The 20136-nt window shown below is 42.1% G+C and overlaps 1 protein-coding gene across 2 annotated transcripts; it reads right to left on the bottom strand.

The window, feature by feature from the left end:
* Nucleotides 1-987: 987 nt before the first annotated feature.
* Nucleotides 988-19308, bottom strand: slc6a5 (solute carrier family 6 member 5). 2 transcript variants are annotated; one of them, XM_069526731.1, is made up of 16 exons: nt 19169-19308; nt 17742-18200; nt 15925-16096; nt 15277-15408; nt 14940-15113; nt 13221-13371; nt 12393-12525; nt 11247-11381; nt 11042-11145; nt 10513-10637; nt 10249-10361; nt 7569-7700; nt 7240-7339; nt 4789-4889; nt 2978-3145; nt 988-1758 (listed from the first exon to the last, which is right to left on the bottom strand). In XM_069526731.1, exons 1-16 carry the CDS (start codon nt 19169-19171, stop codon nt 1603-1605), a joined length of 2358 nt encoding a protein of 785 aa, XP_069382832.1. In that variant the 5' UTR covers nt 19172-19308; the 3' UTR covers nt 988-1602. The 2 variants fall into 2 exon arrangements, with proteins under 2 accessions (XP_069382832.1, XP_069382828.1); XM_069526727.1 differs by lacking the exon at nt 19169-19308 and having other exon boundaries at nt 17742-18209.
* Nucleotides 19309-20136: the final 828 nt, after the last annotated feature.

Raw genomic sequence — 20136 nt, 5'->3', positions numbered from 1 at the left:
GCATTAGGATGGCTCTTAACTCTCTGTTTCCTATGCACTGAATGCTTTATTATTCCTGCAACTACCGGGGTAGTCGGACTGGAATCAAATATACCTGAGACCCTGTTTTTTTTTTTCTCATGAGGACACACAGAGAAGCGAGAGGCAAAAGTCTGAAATGGCAAAGAGAGGTCTCCGCAGCTCTACCACAAACAACAAGAGACAAAGTACACTTCCAGGGAAGGAGCCGGCCGTTCTCTAAGTCTAATCGTCATCTACTCGCACGTAGCAGCTGCTCCGAATATTGTGAGAAGGCAACAACACGCACACACTTACTACTGGAGGAGAGCTTTTTCTGAGAGGTGCACAAGGTATTAACACAGCGAGGAAGAGAAACGTGGGGGTTAGAGAGACGTTAAGTGCACACACACACACACACACACACACACACACACACACACACACACACACACACACACACACACACACACAGTATCTATCTTGCTAGCTCTCTCCTCTGCTGGAAGCAATACATATCTTATCATATATTCTGTATATATATATATTATATATATGAATGTTTACGTATATGTAACTGAAAATGTAAAATGGCCACACTGATCTACTAAAGGAAAGACACACTATTCTACAGTTAGTCAGGAACGTTATATTCAAGGATAATACAGCAGAAATACGAGTCACTAAATAGAGAAAGAGAGAGGTTATCGCAAATGGTCCCTCGGGTTCAGGGAGAAAAATAGACCCAAGCTACGATCACACTGCAGAGTCAACCGAGGCCAAAGTGTATCTGCTGAAAGTGATGATCAGGATGCGTTCGCTACTCTGCCGGGACACTGGAGGAGGCACAGATTGCAGATCTTGTAATTTTTGACAAACCGAGAGCGACTGAGCAGCAGCGAGCGTGAATACATTTGTACCTTGGTGCTGCAGGATGCAAACAAAATGTGATAACAGTGCACGCTGTTTTTTTTTTTTTATTATTATAGGTGATATTATTTGTATTGTTGATGGAACTTTGTACACAGATGGAAGAAAATACAGAACCCCGCCAAGCTCATTCAACCTTTTCTCTCTCCCTCAATTTTCTTTTTGTTTTCCTGCCTCTGCTTTCAACAAGATGATTCATTATCTCTACACACAAATGTGATGGCACTCACACACACACACACACACACAAACACACACGTCTCCATAGGGAGCAGCTATGGTGAGACTAATATTGCAAGTGCAGTCTGAGCTGTGCCATTTTATTGCACAATTTTTCTCTTGGAATAAAGATCCCTGGGAAGGGCTCTGGAGTAATCAGTGGTCATGTGTGGGAGGCAATGATCGCCCATTAATCGAGTACGAAGCAGCAGCGGAGGAGCAGACTCCACCTGGGCAGCCACTCCTCTCTGAACGAAGAGAGGCAGTGACGAAGGAGAAGACAAAGAGGAGGAAAAGGAGCCTGTCCCCACTGCCACATCGTAGGGTGGAAGACAGGAAGCAGAGGGTGATGTACGATTGGGAAAAAGAGAGAGAGAGAGAGGAAGAGGGAGAAGGAGAGGAGACGTCCCCTGCAGGGGTTTGGACGTGGTGGGTGTGGTGCTGGCGGAGCAGCTGCTACTGGTATGAGCTGAGCTGGAAGTCCTTTGGGGGCAGTTTGAGGCCCAGGGAGTTGGTTCCCAGAGGGTCGATCATGTTCTTGTAGCGTTCTCCACGGTGCTTCATCAGGAACGGACCCCAGTCCGGCTGAGGGGAGCAGACCAGCTTCAGACGCTGCAAGAGGAGAGGAAACAACCGGCGGGTTTACACAGACACAGAAGATCAAACAGCAGCATGGTTGATAAAGGAACACTATCTAATTCTTACTGAGCAACAGCGCCCTCTGCAGCCTCACATAGTCATTAACTCTCTTGGGCTCTGAGCGATGAAGTGATTTTTACGTAAAGTAACAAAAGTCCATCAACGAGACGACTGCGTCGTCACACTCACTGAACTGAAACACAACTGGATATTACCCATGATCCCCGGCTTCCTGAACCAGAAAAGATGCTGCTATAACAAATATTTATATCCAAAGTTACATAGAACAGACGTTCGGGGAATGAGGGAGGAAACATTCTCAATTTTCACAGTAAGTGAATCATCAAACTCTTTTAATGTAAAAAAGTTACGTCATATTGTTTTAAACCTTGTTTTTAGTGACGTGCACTGTTTTCTGCTGGAGTGCATTTTTCCATATCACCACTAGGGGGCATCAAAGCCTTAAATTGGAAGAACTGAACTCAGCTTCTTCATGATTATTGGACCGTTTGGTTTCTACACTCTTGTGCTTGAATGTAATAATTTACCCTTTATATATAACCTGCTGATATCCCTGCTTATATTTCACTCACGGTCTGTGTTCCACTCTTTCTTTTATTGTCGAGCTTGTTCCTCATAATGTGTAACGTCGACTCCAGTGACCCCGAGAAGATGTTAAGACTAATTTGATGCCTTTTCTAAAAAATCAATAAAAACCTCTATTAAAGAAAGCAGCAGAAGTTATCGCTATACTCCCTCCACTTGCATTAAATCAAGGTGGATGCCATAAAATCTTTCCTGCATTTAAAAGTAAACACTGTGGTAATTATGCATTTATTACATCGAGCAGAGATCAATTAAAACGTTAAGTTGGAGGATAGTCGGTGACTGAGGCTGCTGTCGGAGCTGCTGCTGAGGGAGCTGGGACATTAGGACACAAAGCCACGATCTTCATCACCCATTAATCTGAGTAGGCTATTTAAAACAGAGCCGTCAGACTCGCCGAAAAATGTCCGAATGAATACTCACCCAGCAGCCTGCCTCTCCCTGCTAATGAGCGAGAGACGAGGCTATTGATCTGTGTGTGTGTGTGTGTGTGTGTGTGTGTGTGTGTGTGTGTGTGTGTGTGTGTGTGTGTGTTTATGGAGACAAAAACAAAAGCATCTCGTCACGGCTTCGCTTCAATTATTACCTCGGTAAAGGTGCCAGGGGCGATGTACATCTTAATGACAAACATGATGGGGATCCAGATGACGGAGCAGATCACCATGAGCCAGCCCATAACCATGGACCAGTTGGGGTAAGTGTAGTCCTCATACGTCATCCCCTTCCACTGGTACAGACTCAGCACCAGGATGCCCTGCACAGGCCAGGGGATAAAAGAAAGGTACTTTAAACGAGATGCCCACTGCCGCAGTGTCCTTGAGCAAGTCACTGCAGCTTCTCCTCAGTGGCCACAGGTACAGCAGTAAGGCTGTGATTTTGCTGCTTTGCACCAAAGGTACAAAAAAAGGCAAAATGCAGATTTGTTTTGAAATATATTCACATTGTTCATAAAAAGCATATTTATCACAAGCAGAACTTTTGTCCCTCTGCAGTTTAATGTAAACAGGGTCCTTGTGTACGTTAAGATACGACTTCTACTGTGTAAAACACTGTATAAAGCAAAATCTGCAGTACAACTGTACAAACTAAAAATATTTGCAAAGGAAGTTTCTTCAAACAAAGAACATCTTGTAAGTTTTGTGTCAGCAGGTCACTGTCAAGCTGCAGAGAATCTGATGACCTCGCATTCTGGAATCCAACTTTTTCTTACTTTGCAGATTGATTTTCCAAAAGTCTGCAAGTTGTTTTGCAACTTCATGCACCTTACACAACAAGCACATGTGCCAATTTTGTATTCCCACAGGTATGAGAAAAAAAAACTTTGTGGGTTTTTGGAACTTCATCCCAGTACTATCTTTGAAGGTTATTATTTCTGTACTGTAAAAAATCTTGCTGGAGAATTTAATACAAGTCGTGAAAGACAAAGCCCCAATTCTTCATTTGAAGGATCATCAAAGCTGATTTTTAACTAAATAGATAAAAAAACTTGATGAGGATTTGCGACTTCAGTTTCCTTCAGATGCAAACTCTCACCAGTATGAATACAAATGAAAGTGAAATAATGCTGCAGCCCAGTGTTGCTGCATTGTAATGATTCTCTGCACTGAACGAGGACTGTGCAGCACATTTATTCCAAATTAGCTGCACTGATCTCGGCACACGTGCCTAAAGCTGCTGAAGAAGAGGATGGATGATGAAAATGAGACGCTCCTTTTTCACCATGTGCTCAACAAAGGCACTAAAAAGGTACCGAGCCGAAAATACATTCCCACTTTTGCAGCAAATCTGTTTGAGAGGGACTGAGAATAAGAGGAAGAAAGGGAAAACAAACAGAAAAAGGAGTCAGACAGAAATAGATTAGCCTGGCGTAGTGCATCAATGAGCTCTGAATGAGGAAATCTGACGTCCCTCGAGAGCAGCAGGATTCTCCATTTGTCATTGTCACCTCTGCTTTTGGAGCTACAGTGGATTCCATTACAATTACCAACATTAATGTCTGCCGGGGCCCAACGCTGACATGCTGGTAAACAAGGTGCAGTGGATTTCACAGCTTCAGCAAGACACAAAGAAGTGGCCGTTTTACACATAAACACTATTCTCTCCGGGAAATGGATGCATGTGTTTGCCGCAGCTGAACTGACGAAAGATGGACTATTTGGCAGCGACTCTTGTGAAAAACAACTTGAGACTTGATGACACGACGGGAATTGGAAGGAAAAAAATATAATTTTCTATTTCAGTGAAAACAGGAGCAATTTCTCCCCCTGTTCCTTTCCACTGGCGAATCAATGAACTTGAAAGGCGACAGTGAAAATGGAAGCTGCACATGTCCGTGTGTGTGTGTTTGTGTGTGTGTGTGTGTGTGTGTGTGTGTGAGATGGGCCAAAACAAACACACCGTCAGAATGGTTGGAGTCACGAAGGCCCAGCAGAGTCTCCAGAATCGGTTTGGCTGGAAACCAATCATCATTTCAATGTCCTCGCAAAACCTCTGCAGACCTGCGAAGAAAAACAGAGGGAAGACAGAGGACTCAAATAAAAGGTGAAGCAAGGGAGGACGTCGGAGAGACGAGGCACAGAGAGTGACCTGGCTTTAATAAGGTCCTTCAAAAAAAAAGAGGGAGGATGAGGAAACTCAATTCATCCATATGAGTGTGTGAGTGTGTGAGAGAGAGAGGGATGGACAGGGAGAGAGCATCAGTCTCTGTCGTCCCTGAGAAAAGACGAGGGAGCAGATGGCTTCATTCCTCTGCCTTTATTGACGGATAACAGTGAGTGACATGAAGAGGCAGAGTCACAGAATCATTTCAATATGTCACCGGCACTGATGCTCTGACAAACCGAGGCAGAGCCGCCCGCTCGGCGCCCTGGTAACAACCTCCTGACACCGAACACCTGAGCTCCCCGAGCGAGCGAGAGACGTTACAACAGAGACACCCAGTGCTCAGAGAGGGGAAAACATTTCCAACACAGAGGACGACTCCTGGATGAAGCTGCTTTTACACACACACACACACACACACACACACACACACACACACAACCATTTTCTTGTAATTTCATATTAAAGGTTCAGTGTGTAAGATTTAGGTGAAAGGGATTTTTTGAATATAAAATAATCCTAGTGATGTTTTCACTGGTGTGTTTCATCTAAATTGTATGAATTGTTCTTTTCTTTACCATAGAATAAAACTTTATATTTAAATACTTTCACATGGAGGGGGGTCCTCTCTACAGAGGCCGCCATGTTTTTTACTGTCGTCCAAACTAGACAAACTAAAACCTTTTGAGTTTTCATGACAACTGAAGGGGAGGGGGAGATGACGAGTATCCAGCAGCAACATGAAACTTCACCACGAGATGTCACTAAATTCTACACACTGAACCTTTAAGACACTAAAACTTAATATTGATATACATTGATTAGAGCAGCATTAAAGGTAAATACAATTCTGTTACACACATATATATATATATATTTATTTATTTCTAAATTCAAATAATTCAGAATGTTTTTGTTTGTATTTGAACTCTAGTTTGGTTTAATTTACTTTAAATGGTGTAAGAGCATTTTTACTCATTATATACATGTTTTCAATTTCAAAATTTAAACTGTAAATGTTGAAGTAGGAGACAAATAAAATGTGAGATGGAAAATGAAAGGCAGACACATAGTGTAACTACATGGAGTCTGTAAAAAGAGTAAAAATAACTGCATTCAAATCCTCATGGGGCTCTAACACCATCAGCTAAAACCCAGACTGACTTAATTATTTTACCTCAGGCAAATCATTCACAAGGGCGCTGCCTGAACGTGGTGAAAGCAGGACCGTGCAAACTGTGAAAATCTGTTTTATATCATCTTCTATGGCAGGTCTGAGTGGCTCAGGTTGGGCTCACAGGCTCCAAATATCTTTAACAGAAAGTTTGCATCACAAACTTGGAGCATGGTGTTTTGAAAGTGTTCAACAGACATCGAGAGTCGATCAGAAGATACTGAGCTGTGAGTAGGAGGTGTAGGATGCTATGACCCATGTACGTGGCTAAAGGTTTTACAATAAACAAATCAAATGTTCTCCCAAACTTGAACTGGGAGAAATCTCTGGAGAAAGTGAAGATAATTGGATTTGTTTTTGTCATGAAGAGCTGACGTTAAGTGGAATTGTTACCTTGGAAACAAAGAGTCAGTTATTGCCTCCAACATTTTAGGTCTTAAAAAGATACTGTTTTTTTTGTGACTGTGGCTCATGATGATATCCTGAGAGCCAGCAGCTGCACTTACATGAAATTGTCTGCAGATATTAATGATACCCACAGTGTGACTGTTTTCTCAAGTGGCAGCGTCAGACCAACATCTCTGTCCAACAAAGAACAGGCAGATTATTATAAAGTTCACTGGAGACGTCTGTTCTACTCCAGCATTCAGTTTTTTTATATTTTTAATATGTGCAGCTCCAAAGATTTAATTTATCATTATTTATTATTATTATTATTACTACTAAGTCTTTGTTTATCTGATCTACAGTTCAGCTTTGCTCTTCCACCTGGTGGACTGGATTCTGACGGCTGAAGCTGTGACTCTGCTCAGTTCTTCTCACAGGAGATCGAACCCACTCACCAAAGTTACATAGAGCAGACGTTCAGGGAATGAGAGAGGAAACATTCTCCATATTCACAGCCACTGAATCATCAAACTCATTTTAATGAAGCTGCTATTTTAAGGTAAAAAAGTTGGTGTGGTGTTGATTTTGTGACCTTCCCTCTCATGTCACTCCTGCAGGAACAGAACTGTCCCTCTGCCGTTCTGTTCTTTTTCATTCTGTGGGATGTGTAACTGACATGAGCTCACCATAGAGGTAGGAAATCCCCACCAGCTCGAAGATAGCGATGATGACCAGAGAGTAGGAGGCTGCGTACGTGTCCACCAGCTGCAGCATGTACATCCCGCTCTGCAACAATCACACACACACAGACACACAAACACGAGTAAGAAAAGTGTTTCCGTGCTTCATCCTCGTCACTGCTTCTCTCCTCACGTTTTCCCACCTCTGTCTCATCCACGCTTGTAACTTTCAGTGACTTAATAATAAGTAAAGATGTGTATGAATCCTGCTGGAGTTGGGATTCTCTAAAAGCTGTGACATCAGCGTGCACGTGAACAGTAGATCCATGTCGTACCTCTGTGATCATGGGGAATCCCAGGAAGAAGAAGCAGATGCAGCAGACCAGGGTGAACAGCGGTTTGTGTTTCCTCAGGTATTTGGGGAACTCGTCCGACACGGAGGTGATGATGGTTTCGATGGTGGCAAACTGGGGGAGGGACGGGAGGAAAAAGGTAAAGATGAAGTGGAGGGGAGGGAAGAGAATAAAGGAGGGAAAAGTCAATTACTTTCTATTTAATTATGAAAGATGCTTCATCTACACTTTGCATATTTGCTTTGCCTGAAAAACATGATTAAAGTTCTCTAAACAAACTATTTTAAATGCAATGACCCATCACATACACACAGTGCATCCTGATTGGCTGGTTCCCTCAGAATCAGAAGTACTCTATTAATCCCCGTAGGGAAATTAAAACAGAAATAAAGAAACATATCCAGGCCAGTCAGCTCAGAACGCTCGTTTCCAAGAACAACTAAAGAAAGTTATTTTGACGCTGAGCGAGATACGATTATAAAACAAATTAGTGTTAAGAATTTAGACCAGGATGACAGGAGGAGGCTGTCTGGAGATGAGCTGATGCAACATGACGGTAAAAGGGGCTCAGAGCCCAGAGGACAGAGGGTGAACATGTAAACAGGCAGACTGAGACTGTGTGCATGTGTGTGCATGTGTATATGTGCATGCAGCAGAAACCCAGTGACCCCACACTATCTGCCACTTCTCCGCTCCTCCACTTCCTCCTGAGCTCCCAAAACTAATTTCCCGTCAACATTACTGCTGAGCTGCTTTCCACGACAAAAGCCACCCACCGGCTCCTCGGAGCCGCCGCTGCCAAGTCAAAGTAACATCATCATTTACTGCTGCTGTTGACTTGTGTCTCAATGCACCACCGTGGCCCCTGATCGGCTGCAGGAGCACCGAGAACCTGCAGGAGTGGGTGTTTTTATACAGAATCGTTTGAGCTCTCGACTTTTACAAAAATCACTGACTGTCCCAGAGTGAGTTTTATAAATTGGTGCGTGGGCTGGACTGAAGAGGAGATACATTAAAGCTGCATTAGCTGCTAGAGGGCCACACAACAAGCTGAAATAAAATACTGTCAAGAAGTTATGATGGAAAACAGCTTATTTATTATTTACATTTCCAGCAAACAGAGAAATATCTCTCATTTAGGATTAAGTTTGCAGAAAAAACTATTGTTTTTTTAATCTCCTAGTAGTTTTCCCTACATATAAATTCCTCCAAGAGCTCAGGAGAATTTGTTAGTACAAAAATATTGATTATAGCAGCCGTAAAAAAGTGAATACAATTATGTGTTTCAATATATATTCATCAAGCTAAATAATTTAGAAACACAGAATATCACTCAGTCGAGCTCATACCTCAGTCTCCTTATGAAACCACATTTAAATTCACTAGATTTTTATTTGGATCTGCACCACACTCATAAATATCTCCGATTTTTCCCACCAACAAGATTCATGAATTATTCTCTGAGAAATCAATCAAAAAGTAGAAAATAAAATTGTTTCTCGCAATATTAAAGAATTTAAAAAAGTTCCTGGATGTGCCCCCTGATCCGGATTCACACCAAACTTTAACTTTAACTTCCCTGACTCACATTTCATGGAAATCTGTGCAGTGGATTTTGTGTAACTAACAAACAAACACAGATGAAAACATAACCCAACTAAACTCAGACTGTATGTGTATAAATGTGAATGAGTAGCAGCCTTCTTTTGTAATAGATTTTCTTTAACAGATCAATAAATGATTATTACTATTTCAATGAACTTAATTTGTACTTGAACTTGGAGAAACTTCTGTGTTGTTGTTCTAAAACCTGAAGGTGAACTCAGTGTCTCTCAGTCAGATCAGACCCCCCCCCCCCTGGGGAGTTGAACACTTGAGCTGAAATCAGTGGACACAGTCGGTGGTGTACGTACGAGTTATTATGTTAAGTGTGTCGACGTGTGGAGAATTCAAACAGAGCCGAGTGTCGCTGACAAACTTACTAACAAACTTCATTTACTTTGAGGAAACACAACGTCTGGAAACTCTTTACAAATGATTTGAGAAGTTCAAACAGACTTTAATCTGTGTGAGTTCGGTTTGATCCGACTTTAGACCCTTAAAACAAACTAATCCACAGAGCTCCTGATATCCTCCAGGATGAACATATGGTTCTTATGGTTTATTATATTTCAGCCTCTGTTAGCGCATTTGATTTGGTTTTATTTCATATTATATTGAAAGGTTCAGTGTGTAGGATTTAGTGACATCTAGTGGTGAAATGTCATGTTGCAGCTGGATACCCCCTCACCTCCCCCTCCCCCTCCAAACAAGAAGAGAACCTGTGGAAGCTTCAGTCGTCATACAAACTCAAAATGTTTAGTTTGTCCAGTCTGAGCTACAGTAAGAAACATGGGGGCCCCCATAGAGAGGAGCCACTCCTTATGTCAATACAAAGTATTTAAATATAAAATATATATATATATATATTCTAGGGTAAAGAAAAACAACAGTTGGTAGGATCTGACTTCCCTGAGTGTGTGCTATGATTGATTGAATTGAAGGGGACTGCCGGGCCTTGGCGGAGGTGTGCACTCCTCTGGGTGCCATTATCGTAATAATAAAGCATGCTGTGATGATTGACACTGGATTCAGTTTAATTGTGGTTATGAACTTTAGTTACCATGGTATCCAGGCCAAGAGTCAGCAGCATGAGGAAGAAGATGATCGCCCAAAACGGAGACAGGGGAAGTCTGGTCAGAGCCTCTGGATACACTACGAACGCTATGCCGGGACCTGGAACCAACACACACACACACACACACACACACACACACACACACACACACACACGTGCGTGACAAAAAGGCACAAGATGAAACTTTTTCACGTCTGGTGTGTTTTAGTGAGTCTGCCGCTGCTGTCAGCTGCAGGTTTGGTTTCTTACCTTCATCTGCCACCTTCTCTATCGGCACCTTCAACTCATGTGCCATGAAACCAATGACAGAGAAGATGACAAACCCAGCAAATATACTGGTGGCACTGTTCGTGCACGTCACAATGATAGTGTCCCTGCAGGTGAAAAGAAAGAAAGACACAAGAGAGACCATAAATGAGCAAACATCTGCAGGAGCTTTGTGTGTTGGTTTGTATTATTTATTTGATCCAGGGCGTCTCTGTTTCATTTAAACACAGATGAGAGATCGGACAGTTTCTTCTGAGGTTGAGAATAAAAACTGTCGAGTAGAGGACTCCAGAATGTAAAATATAATCCAGCCACAAAGAACAGATATTATAATACTGTACAAAATTACTGCTTTAATATCTGAGATCTTCAGTGTCCCCTTGTTGAATCTGCACATGAAGCTTGTGATAAACTGTGGCTCTAACATCAGTGAGAGGAAATAAACAAACGCTGACCTGCTGGTTGTGAAGAACAACATTTATTATTCACAGATTCAGCGTCGTGTGTTTACCTGTAGCAGTTATTGTGGAACTTGTTGTAGGAGGAGAGAGTGATGAGGCCTCCCCAGGCGGCCGACAGGGAGAAGAAGATCTGAGTGGCTGCGTCTTTCCACACCTGAGAGAGGAAGAGGAGGGAGAGAGCTGCAGGTGAAGAGCAGGAATAAAACCCACCAGAAACCTGTGTGCCGTTTGGGAAAAGAACGAACGTCCGGTCACCTTGCCATCGCTCAGTTTCTCCCACTTTGGTGTGATGAAGTAGAGGATGCCGTCGGCTGCACCGGGGAGGGTCACTCCCCTGATGAGCAGGATGACCAGCACCACGTAGGGAAACGTGGCGGTGAAATAAACCACCTGAGCAGAGAGGGGACGAGATAAATTCGAGAGAGTGAGGATGCAGATAAGATGACAATGCTGAAGAGAAACATGAGAAATTTTGGTCAATTTTAGAAAATAATTCTACAAATTCCGATGATTCAAAAATTATGTGCATAAAAAAAATCATAAATATTATATATAACATAAGCAGTGCATTAGTTGCAGTTGAGTCAATCTGTCCTATTTGTCTCAGGTGTGTTGCATATCACCCCTAAATCCAGCAGAGGGCAGCATGACACCAGAATATCATCCATCCCCTGCATGTATTCACTTCCACAACGAAGAAACTTGACTTTCCTTCAGTTAACATCAAATCTCCAAAATACCAGATGATGAATTCAGACAAATTATCTTCTAATTTTCAGTGAAACAATCTTCTCACACTTTCTCTGATCATTTTTCGTCCTACAAGAGAATCCGATGATCTTTTCTGTGTGTTGGGTTGTTTATCATGAAATCCACCATGAGAATAAAACACCACGTGGCTCAGACTCCGTGAACTCAAGTGTTTAAAAAGATGACATTAAAGCCTTTTCATTTACACTTGCACTGTTGTTATTGTTATCATGACAATTTAGGTTTTACTGTAAAAACATTAAGACGATCTGAATCCTTTAAAAACCAGAATCAATGTCAACAGTTTTCATTGCTCTCAGATTCTATAGCAAATAATAAGTTATAATAATTAAAGACAAAAAACTCATAATATTACATTCAGTGTTTTTGTCCTGGTTTCGTGTAAACAGAGATTTAACATTAAATTAGTTTTCCTTGAATCTGAATCTGAATTAGAGCCTTTATCAGAAAACAACCATCATCTTGAGGGATGTTTGATTTAAACATCATGAGGAGCAGAGCTTCTTCTGTTTCATCACTAGGGGGCACTTTGATCACAGAGTGGAGTGATGCTGATGGGAAATCTGATTCCAGATCAGAGGATGAGGTTTGTGGAGTTTCTGTGTTTGTGGAGTATTTGTGTTTCGTTACCTTCCCTGATGACTTGATTCCTTTTGCTAAGGAGGCGTAGACGATGATCCAGGCCAGGAAGAGACATCCTGCCAGAGGCCAGCGAATGTCTCCTGGGAATTCAATCCCTTGAGAGATGTGCAACACATTGTACCTGCAGGCGTCAAACAGCAAAACTCAAAACTACTCACACTACACACAAAAAAAAAACAACATTTAAATATGCTGCAAATACGTTCTGAGGAAACCATTTCTGTGCATTATTAAATCATACAAGTCTATTTTTCTATTGAACAAGTGCTTTGTAAAATTTAAATTTAAATCTGATTTCACTTCCACAATTTGTTTTCTAATCTCTCTTGAACCACCTGCAGAGAGATGCTTTATTCTGTCACTAAATACTCATGTGTACTTTGTAACATACACTGGTTGCATGATTTGTGTTTTTCATTTGTGTGGGAGTTTGTTTTTTTTTGTCCTTTTCACTGGAAATTTAACAGCAATACTTTTACATTAACTTCAGGAAAAGAAGATTTAATGAAACTTTCTGGGGAATTTTGTGTGTTTGGATTAAATTAAAAGATTTACTGGCTCTGTTCTTGATCAAAGATTGGATCTGAGACTTCAATAGCAACCATGGAAATTTAAAACAGGAAATCATATTATCTTTATAATAAAATTGTAGGAAAACCTTTTGCCACAGCCAGTTGACATTGTTATGTATTATGTGTTATGTATCAGATTTAACATTAACTCCAAAAATGTATTTATTTTATTTTTTGTTTCCGTCACATTTAAATTCTCCTTCAAACTCCTGTTGTTCCTCCGTCAGCCAGAGGCCTCACTCACTTGAAGTACTCCTCACTGGGGCTGACATCGGTCTTGTTTCCGTCCACTGTCATGTTTAACAGCTTCGTCAGGTTTCCCACAGCGTTTGCGGACAGACAGAAAGAGGAGTTCTTGATGGAGGTGATGTTTCTGTCCCGCAGGATGCACGAGTCTGTTCCAATCACAAACCAACACACGTCAACAAGGGAGAGAGCGACAGGACCGTGCAGCTGTGGGACACAGTTTAACGTCCACTCAGCTTTTCACTCTGAGAGTAAAGTGAACAGATGGATGTGGTTTGTAGAAATGAGGAGTGACGGGAGGCTGCTGCATCTGTGGGTGCAGAGGGAACCTGCACAGTTTTATTAGACTCAGTCTTTTCTTTTTGTTCTTGCACAGCCAGATGTGCAAAAGCAAAAATGATCAGAACTCGTTTTGCCTTCAACTGCAAGAAAACAGGTGAAATGTGTTTAATGTGTTGAGCATTTGTAAAACGGTGCTTTGAATACATAGAAGCTGCGGTGCATTAACGTTTGTTCTACATTTAAGACAAAATGCTTCCAGTAACATTCTGTGTGTTCTAATTTAACACATAAATAACGCAGGACAGATGTTTCTGCAGCTGAACAAGAAGGAAAAAATAACAAACGTTATTTTTAAATATTAACGCAGTATTATAAGATGCACCAAATATATATTTACTGTGCATCGAGGTACAACGTGATTTAAGAATAGAATAGAATGTGCCATTACTATTACTATTGTTTTACTTACTTGCATTACTACTCACTCCCACTTTAGTTCAGTGTTAGTTTTCTGTTTCACGTAACTCACTTCTTTTATTTTCACTTCTATTGTTTATAAGACACTAGTTCTGCATCACTCCGTATACACAGTGTATTTTCTATTTGACTTAAAAAACACTTTCTTTTTTCTTTTTACTTATGTGTTTAGATTAAATACTGTTTAAATCACTATACTCCATGATATACTGTTACACTGTTATCTTGGAGCAAGCTGGCACAAGTATTTCCTATGGGATTAAGTAGAATAAAATTTAATTTTTCTCCACTACATCTGCAAAACATGTGGATTATGAACAAAGCTTCTGTTGTAACACTGAGAGGGTGGGGGGGCAGTGAAGAATGTGGCTGCAGTTCGTGTGGCGGCCTGCAGGGGTCAGTCTCGGGCTCACTGCAGCACTGCAGCAGCTCTGTACAGTAAATTTGTCAAGCAAGCAGTTTTTATGCTGAATTCACAGAAACGCTTCTGGCAAATTTTACGTTAAATGAGCGGAAATTTCGATATTTATTCGACGCAGATCGAAACTGGATCAACTCCCGAATATTTCCCTCTGAATAAAAACAGGATTTGATCTCATCATAGTCGTTTCAGAGTGTTTCTTGTGTCCTCTGCAGGTTTAAAGGATGAAGAAATAAAAACCCTGCTGCAACCTGCCCAAAAAAACAATGATCCGAAAATATACATCAAATGTTTGTTTCTCAGAACAATCTGTGCCACTGAGGCCTTCATCACCTGTGACAGGTCCACGTCGTTAACATGGAGCAGAGAGGTGAAGAGGTTTTGGGGGATTGAAAAGTGTTGGAGAGGAAACAGCGCAGAGATCACAGGTCAGGATTCATTATACTGCAGGACACCTCCGCTGACGCATTGCGCATTGTGAGGTGTGTGTGTGCGTGTGTGTGTCTGTCTGTGTGCGTGTGTGTGTGTGTGTCTCACCTAACAGCAGCATGTCTTTGTCCTTACAATCCGGAGTGTTCCACTCATTCCTACAGTTAGCCCATGGCAGTGAGCCCTTCAACGAAGCGAACAGGTAGTACAGTGTCCAGCACATTATAATATTATAGTATATGGCTATCAAGACAGATATTATCAACATGGCAATCCCGCAACCTAAAATAAATAAATGAGACGAAATATATAAATTACTCTTAAGGAAAAGTAGAGAACTCGTGAGAAAGAAGATACTTATATATATAGATATATATATATATATATATTTATATATATATATAGATATATATATTTAAGAGAATGTTTTTTTATGGCAGTTTACCTTGTAGGGCCGGGATGCACTTCCACACGGACACGGGGCCCTGGCTGGCAAACTGGCCCAGGGACACCTCCAGCAAAAAGATTGGGATCCCGGCGATGCCCAACATTGTCAGGTAGGGAATCAGAAAAGCTCCTGCAGGGAGAGTGAGGGTCAGGCTACAGAGACAAGTGTGAAACTCACTGATAGATACAAATAAAAAGATGGGAATTCATTTTAAAAAACATGCATGTATGCCTGCACATGTCCCATCTGCTGACAGTACGGATCATTACACTGATTAATGGATAGAAATTATACATTTTCTGTAAATAGCTGCGAGCACAGATGACCTGACATAATAATAATAATGATAATAATAATAATAATAATAATAATAAAAATAATAATACGTATTTTATAGAGATTTTTTTATATCTTCTTTTCCTTGTTTTACATGTATTTATTGTTTTTTAATTACAATGAACTAAATTCCAGAGAGTAATGTAAAGGTAGTTTTTTTTTTTTTGCTTGGTCAAAGGCCCATGAGGATAAATGGAGAATGACAATAAAAATGGGATTTTTAAAAAATATTTTTTCTTTCTTTATTCATTTTCTTTATTTTTTGGAATTAATTTTTTATTATTTTTATCTATTTTTTTTTTTTCTTACCTCCACCGTTTTGGAAAGCGAGATAAGGGAACCTCCACACGTTCCCCAGTCCCACCGCATATCCAACCATGGACAGAATAAAATCCAGTTTATTGGACCAGTTTCCTCTGGCCTTATTCTCATCTCCACCATCATCATCATCATCATCATCATCACCACCACCATCGACAGCCTGAATGAGTTGGAGGGAAAAGAAAATCCATTCATACTCTTAAAAAAAAAACCTAAAACTAAAAAGTCTCATCACAAGAAACTCCAAACTCGATCATCATAGAAATAACAGGCCAATAAAAAATAATCCTTCAGTCAACGACCACCAACAAAAAGCTCCTAAACAGAAACACATGAGAAGAGGGAGTTTTTAGCTGCAGTTATGCGGCTCATTAATTATTACTGGATTTCTCCTTCAGGATAATTCAGGTTAATAAACACTTTTTTTTTTAAACAGCAGCAGATTTTATTGACAAGCCTGAATCTTTACAGCTCCATGAATGTCACCAACAGCTTGATCACATGCAAAGATTATGAATAAATAACAACTTCTTGCCTTTGGCTCAATAATAGTAATAACAGTAATAATATAATAAAATGGAAAACAACAGATAAATGCGTAATTACAGCTGCACCGCAGGATCTGAGTGGGTTAACAAAAAAAGACTTCAGATGAATACACAGCACCATGCATGGGAATGTGTGTGTTGGATGTGGAGGATGTGTCTGTGTGTGTGTGTGTGTGTGTGTATGTGTGTGTATGTGTGTGTGTGTGTGTGTTTGTGTGTGTGTGTGTGTGTGTGTGTGTGTGTGTGTGAGTTTGTGAGGGTAGCCCTCGTGGGAGTTGTTCACAATCCGCAGTCTCGTGCAGCATCCCGAGTGCTGCTCGCCATCAGCCGGAGAACACCTGAGCTTCTGGGCCAAAACCCAGTGTGTGTGTGTGGGAGCACTGATGTGATTCAATCCTTTTTTTATAATCTCACAGTTTATGTTGTAAACGTAAATACATAAAAAACATATGAAGCAAAAATAAATGTGCATTCATTTCTCGAGGCTGCGTATAAATAAAAGCACAAATATAGTTTTCATTCAGGATGAAGGTCTGATCCGATCATTCATCTCATCATCGCTTCATCCAAACCTCGGTTTTTCTCTTTCCCAGATATTCAGCTGACATAAGCGGGTTTGAAAGTTTCGCTGCGAGGCTGCATCAGATTGGTGCAGAGGCATCAGGACAAAGAGGCTGCGCAGCGCGGGGACGCCACAAAGACCAGGGTCCACCCAAAACCCTGCTCATCACACCACATGCAACCACATCAGCCTGTGGAGCTTTTATTGATCAGTTTATTCATTTAACCGATTGTGCGTAAAGAAAAAAAACTCCTCTTTCATGTGGTTTTATGGAAACTTCAATACAACATGGATTATTAAATCGCAGGCCGCAGTAATTCAGCATTAAAAAGCATATTCTTTTTAAACATCCCTGTATGAATGATTTACGTTAAGGCCTTGTGATGATTCTTGTTCTTTACGCAATAAATCGAAGCTTCCACTCATTCAGCTCGGAAATCAACATTTTACGCACAGATCCACAGAGGAGACCTTAAACGCCACACGTCACAGATCAGCATCACAACCGGGATTATCCTCCGTCACCTCATCACACATCAGCCTGAACCTCTGCATGGCGGTGGAGGAGCTCCCGGGGGCGCGCACCAGCCTCATCCATTCATGCTTTCTTATCAGCGACACTTGTACAAACACGCGCACCGCTCCCACACCAGCAGCTCCCCGTTAAAGACACGGTTCAGTTATGGCTGACTTACCCCCGCCACGGTGCCGGGCTGAACAGACGTGTTCCCATCTGTTCCCAGGATGATGGTGGTCTGGCTCATAGCCGTCCAGTTGCCCGCGGTGTTGTTCTGCTCCGCGGCGGCCCGCAGCGGGTCGCCGCACTGGGCGGACCCCCCGCGGGCCGAACCGGCGGAATCCTTCCTGAAGGCCGAGTTGACAGCCACGGATCCGGGCACGACCGGTGGGGTGTTTTTAAACGTCCCATACGCTTTATTGCTGTCCGCGTCTCCCGGTTTATTTTCCGTGGGACAAAAAGTTTTGTTCTCGTTGCACGGAGGCTGAGGCGCCGGATGATGGTGCGGGGAGGGAGGCGCGCAAGCAGCAGTGTTGTCCGGTTTGTTTGTTGTAAGTCCCGCAGCTCCGTCGGGCTGCTGCGCCGGGATGTAGCCGGTGGCCGGTTGTTTGGCCATGTCTCTCTGGTCTGAGGAATCCTGGAACATGGAGGAGACAGATCAGCACAGACAGAACAACAGAACCCGTGAAACCAGGAGGCTGCTGCCGCTCATCTCCGCTGCGGGAATAAAAATGCTCAATTCTGCAACGTTTTTCTGCAGCATGTCCCGACTCTGGCTGCTCTATAGTTTGGGCTCACAATCTACCGGTGTATGCGTGTGCGTGCGTGTGCGTGCATGCATGTGTGCGTTGGAGGGGAGGAGGGGGGTTGCTTTGCTTCTCCAGTTCTCGCTTTCTGCAAGATTCTTTAATTTTACGCCCCATTTCCCCCTCATGTCATTCAGCCACACACATCCACTGATTTTTATGGGCAATAGACAAGCTGCTGCGGGTCTCTCGGTGGCTCCGCTCTCCCCGGCAGGCATGCGAGATCACCGGCGTCACAGCAGCGAGCGGACCCGGGGCTGAGGAATTACAAATGACTCCCCGAGATTTAGCTTGGAGGAGGCGGGAAAGACCCCAGGGAAGCCTCCAGATTCTAAAAATGGAAAGTGTGGTTATTTGAGAAAAAGGGGGGAAAAATCGTCCTGATTGATTAACGCTCAGTTCTGCTGTTAATTAGTGGGGAAATAACTAGACTCGGTTAAATAGCACCTGGGTGTAATTGGTTTCTGGTTAATAAGAAAATGGATAAATAAGGAAAAGAGGTAAAATGGAGGAGAATAAACTTTCCCCTCAATTTGAAGTTATAAAGACACAGATGACACATTTCTACAAAAGTAAAAACGGGTTTGATTCCTGACAGAACAAAGTGAGGAAAGTTTTTTCTAAATGTAAAAACAGTTGCATTTCAGCACCACGGACAGCGCAACTACCCCCCAACGCACCAAACAGCTCCTTTTTTTTTTTGAAAGTGTCAAATGAACAAGAAACAAACGGAGAATAAGTTTATAAAAGAGATGAACTCCAGGTGGAAACGTCAAGAAAAGTGTGTCAGGACACTCACCATGTTTTTATCTTGTCCAAAGCTCTTCTGGCGGAGAGGGAGCAGCTGTACAAAAGACGAGGAGAGGACTGGGAGCTGGTGCCTGTAGCCGCGCAAAGAGCCAAGTGCAAAGCTTTTCTATAGGTCCGTGGGAAAGAGTTTGCGTCAGTGCGGAGCAAGGTGCCCTTCGCGTGACATTTTCTTGATAATAGGAGTTTGATAAATCATTGGCCTTGGATTCGGATTTTTAAAGGGACAACCGGAGCCAAGACGACAGGGGGGGGGGCGGTTGTGCGTGCATGGATTTGTGTGCGTTCCGGTTACGCAAGATGCCTGCGTGAGCGCTGGACGGACTCCTTCAAAGCTGATTAATACACTTGTCTCCAGGGACGTGTAGGGTGCTCCACACACACACACACACACACACACACACACACACACACACACACACACACACACACACACACACACACACACACACACACACGAGCGAATCCCACAACATGATTTCTAGGTTCAGGCTCTTATTGAGAGGATGTAACGAGCAACACCAGAGTGCACGTGGGTCGAAATAATATCTGCACTGTACTGAGTCGTGTTTTTCTGGTACAGTCACAATTATAGTGGCCACTCTTTTGGAATGAGGCATTTGGTGTTTGCAAGATTCTTGGTTCTAAAGAAAACTTTCTTCATAATCTACCCAGAAAACTTGGGCCTGGAAATGTAGAAACTTGCATCTAAGTGTGTATTTGAGTTGTTATATATCAAAAAAGGAGACTGACATTTTTATAAATATTATTATAAACAGACATACTATGACTAAGCTTATACAAAATCCGTTATTGGTCATTGTTATAAGTAAAATCGGGGGTTAAAGAATATGTGCTAAAAATGGTCTGAACTATAAATAGTTTTTCCACTTGGAGGGTTTTACGCACCAGGATCTATAGGTTAGGCTTCTTCGTGCGTCATCGATAGAAGCAATGATC

This window comes from Paralichthys olivaceus, chromosome 1 (genome assembly GCF_024713975.1).
Source record: "Paralichthys olivaceus isolate ysfri-2021 chromosome 1, ASM2471397v2, whole genome shotgun sequence".
In the NCBI taxonomy this organism is placed as follows: Eukaryota; Metazoa; Chordata; class Actinopteri; order Pleuronectiformes; family Paralichthyidae; genus Paralichthys; species Paralichthys olivaceus.
The sequence above is the reverse complement of the archived record's forward strand: the minus strand, read 5'-3'. Positions and strand labels throughout refer to the sequence as shown.

What these genes read in the sequence shown, in the direction of transcription:
- slc6a5 (XM_069526727.1), bottom strand. Translation starts at nt 18,209, where the DNA reads ATGTTCCAGGATTCCTCAGACCAGAGAGACATGGCCAAACAACCGGCC. An exon ending in AGAAACTGAGCGATGGCAAG is followed by an intron (nt 11,146 to 11,246) that starts GTGACCGGACGT and finishes TTCCTCTCTCAG; the next exon opens with GTGTGGAAAGACGCAGCCAC. An exon ending in GATTCCCCATGATCACAGAG is followed by an intron (nt 7,340 to 7,568) that starts GTACGACATGGA and finishes TGATTGTTGCAG; the next exon opens with AGCGGGATGTACATGCTGCA.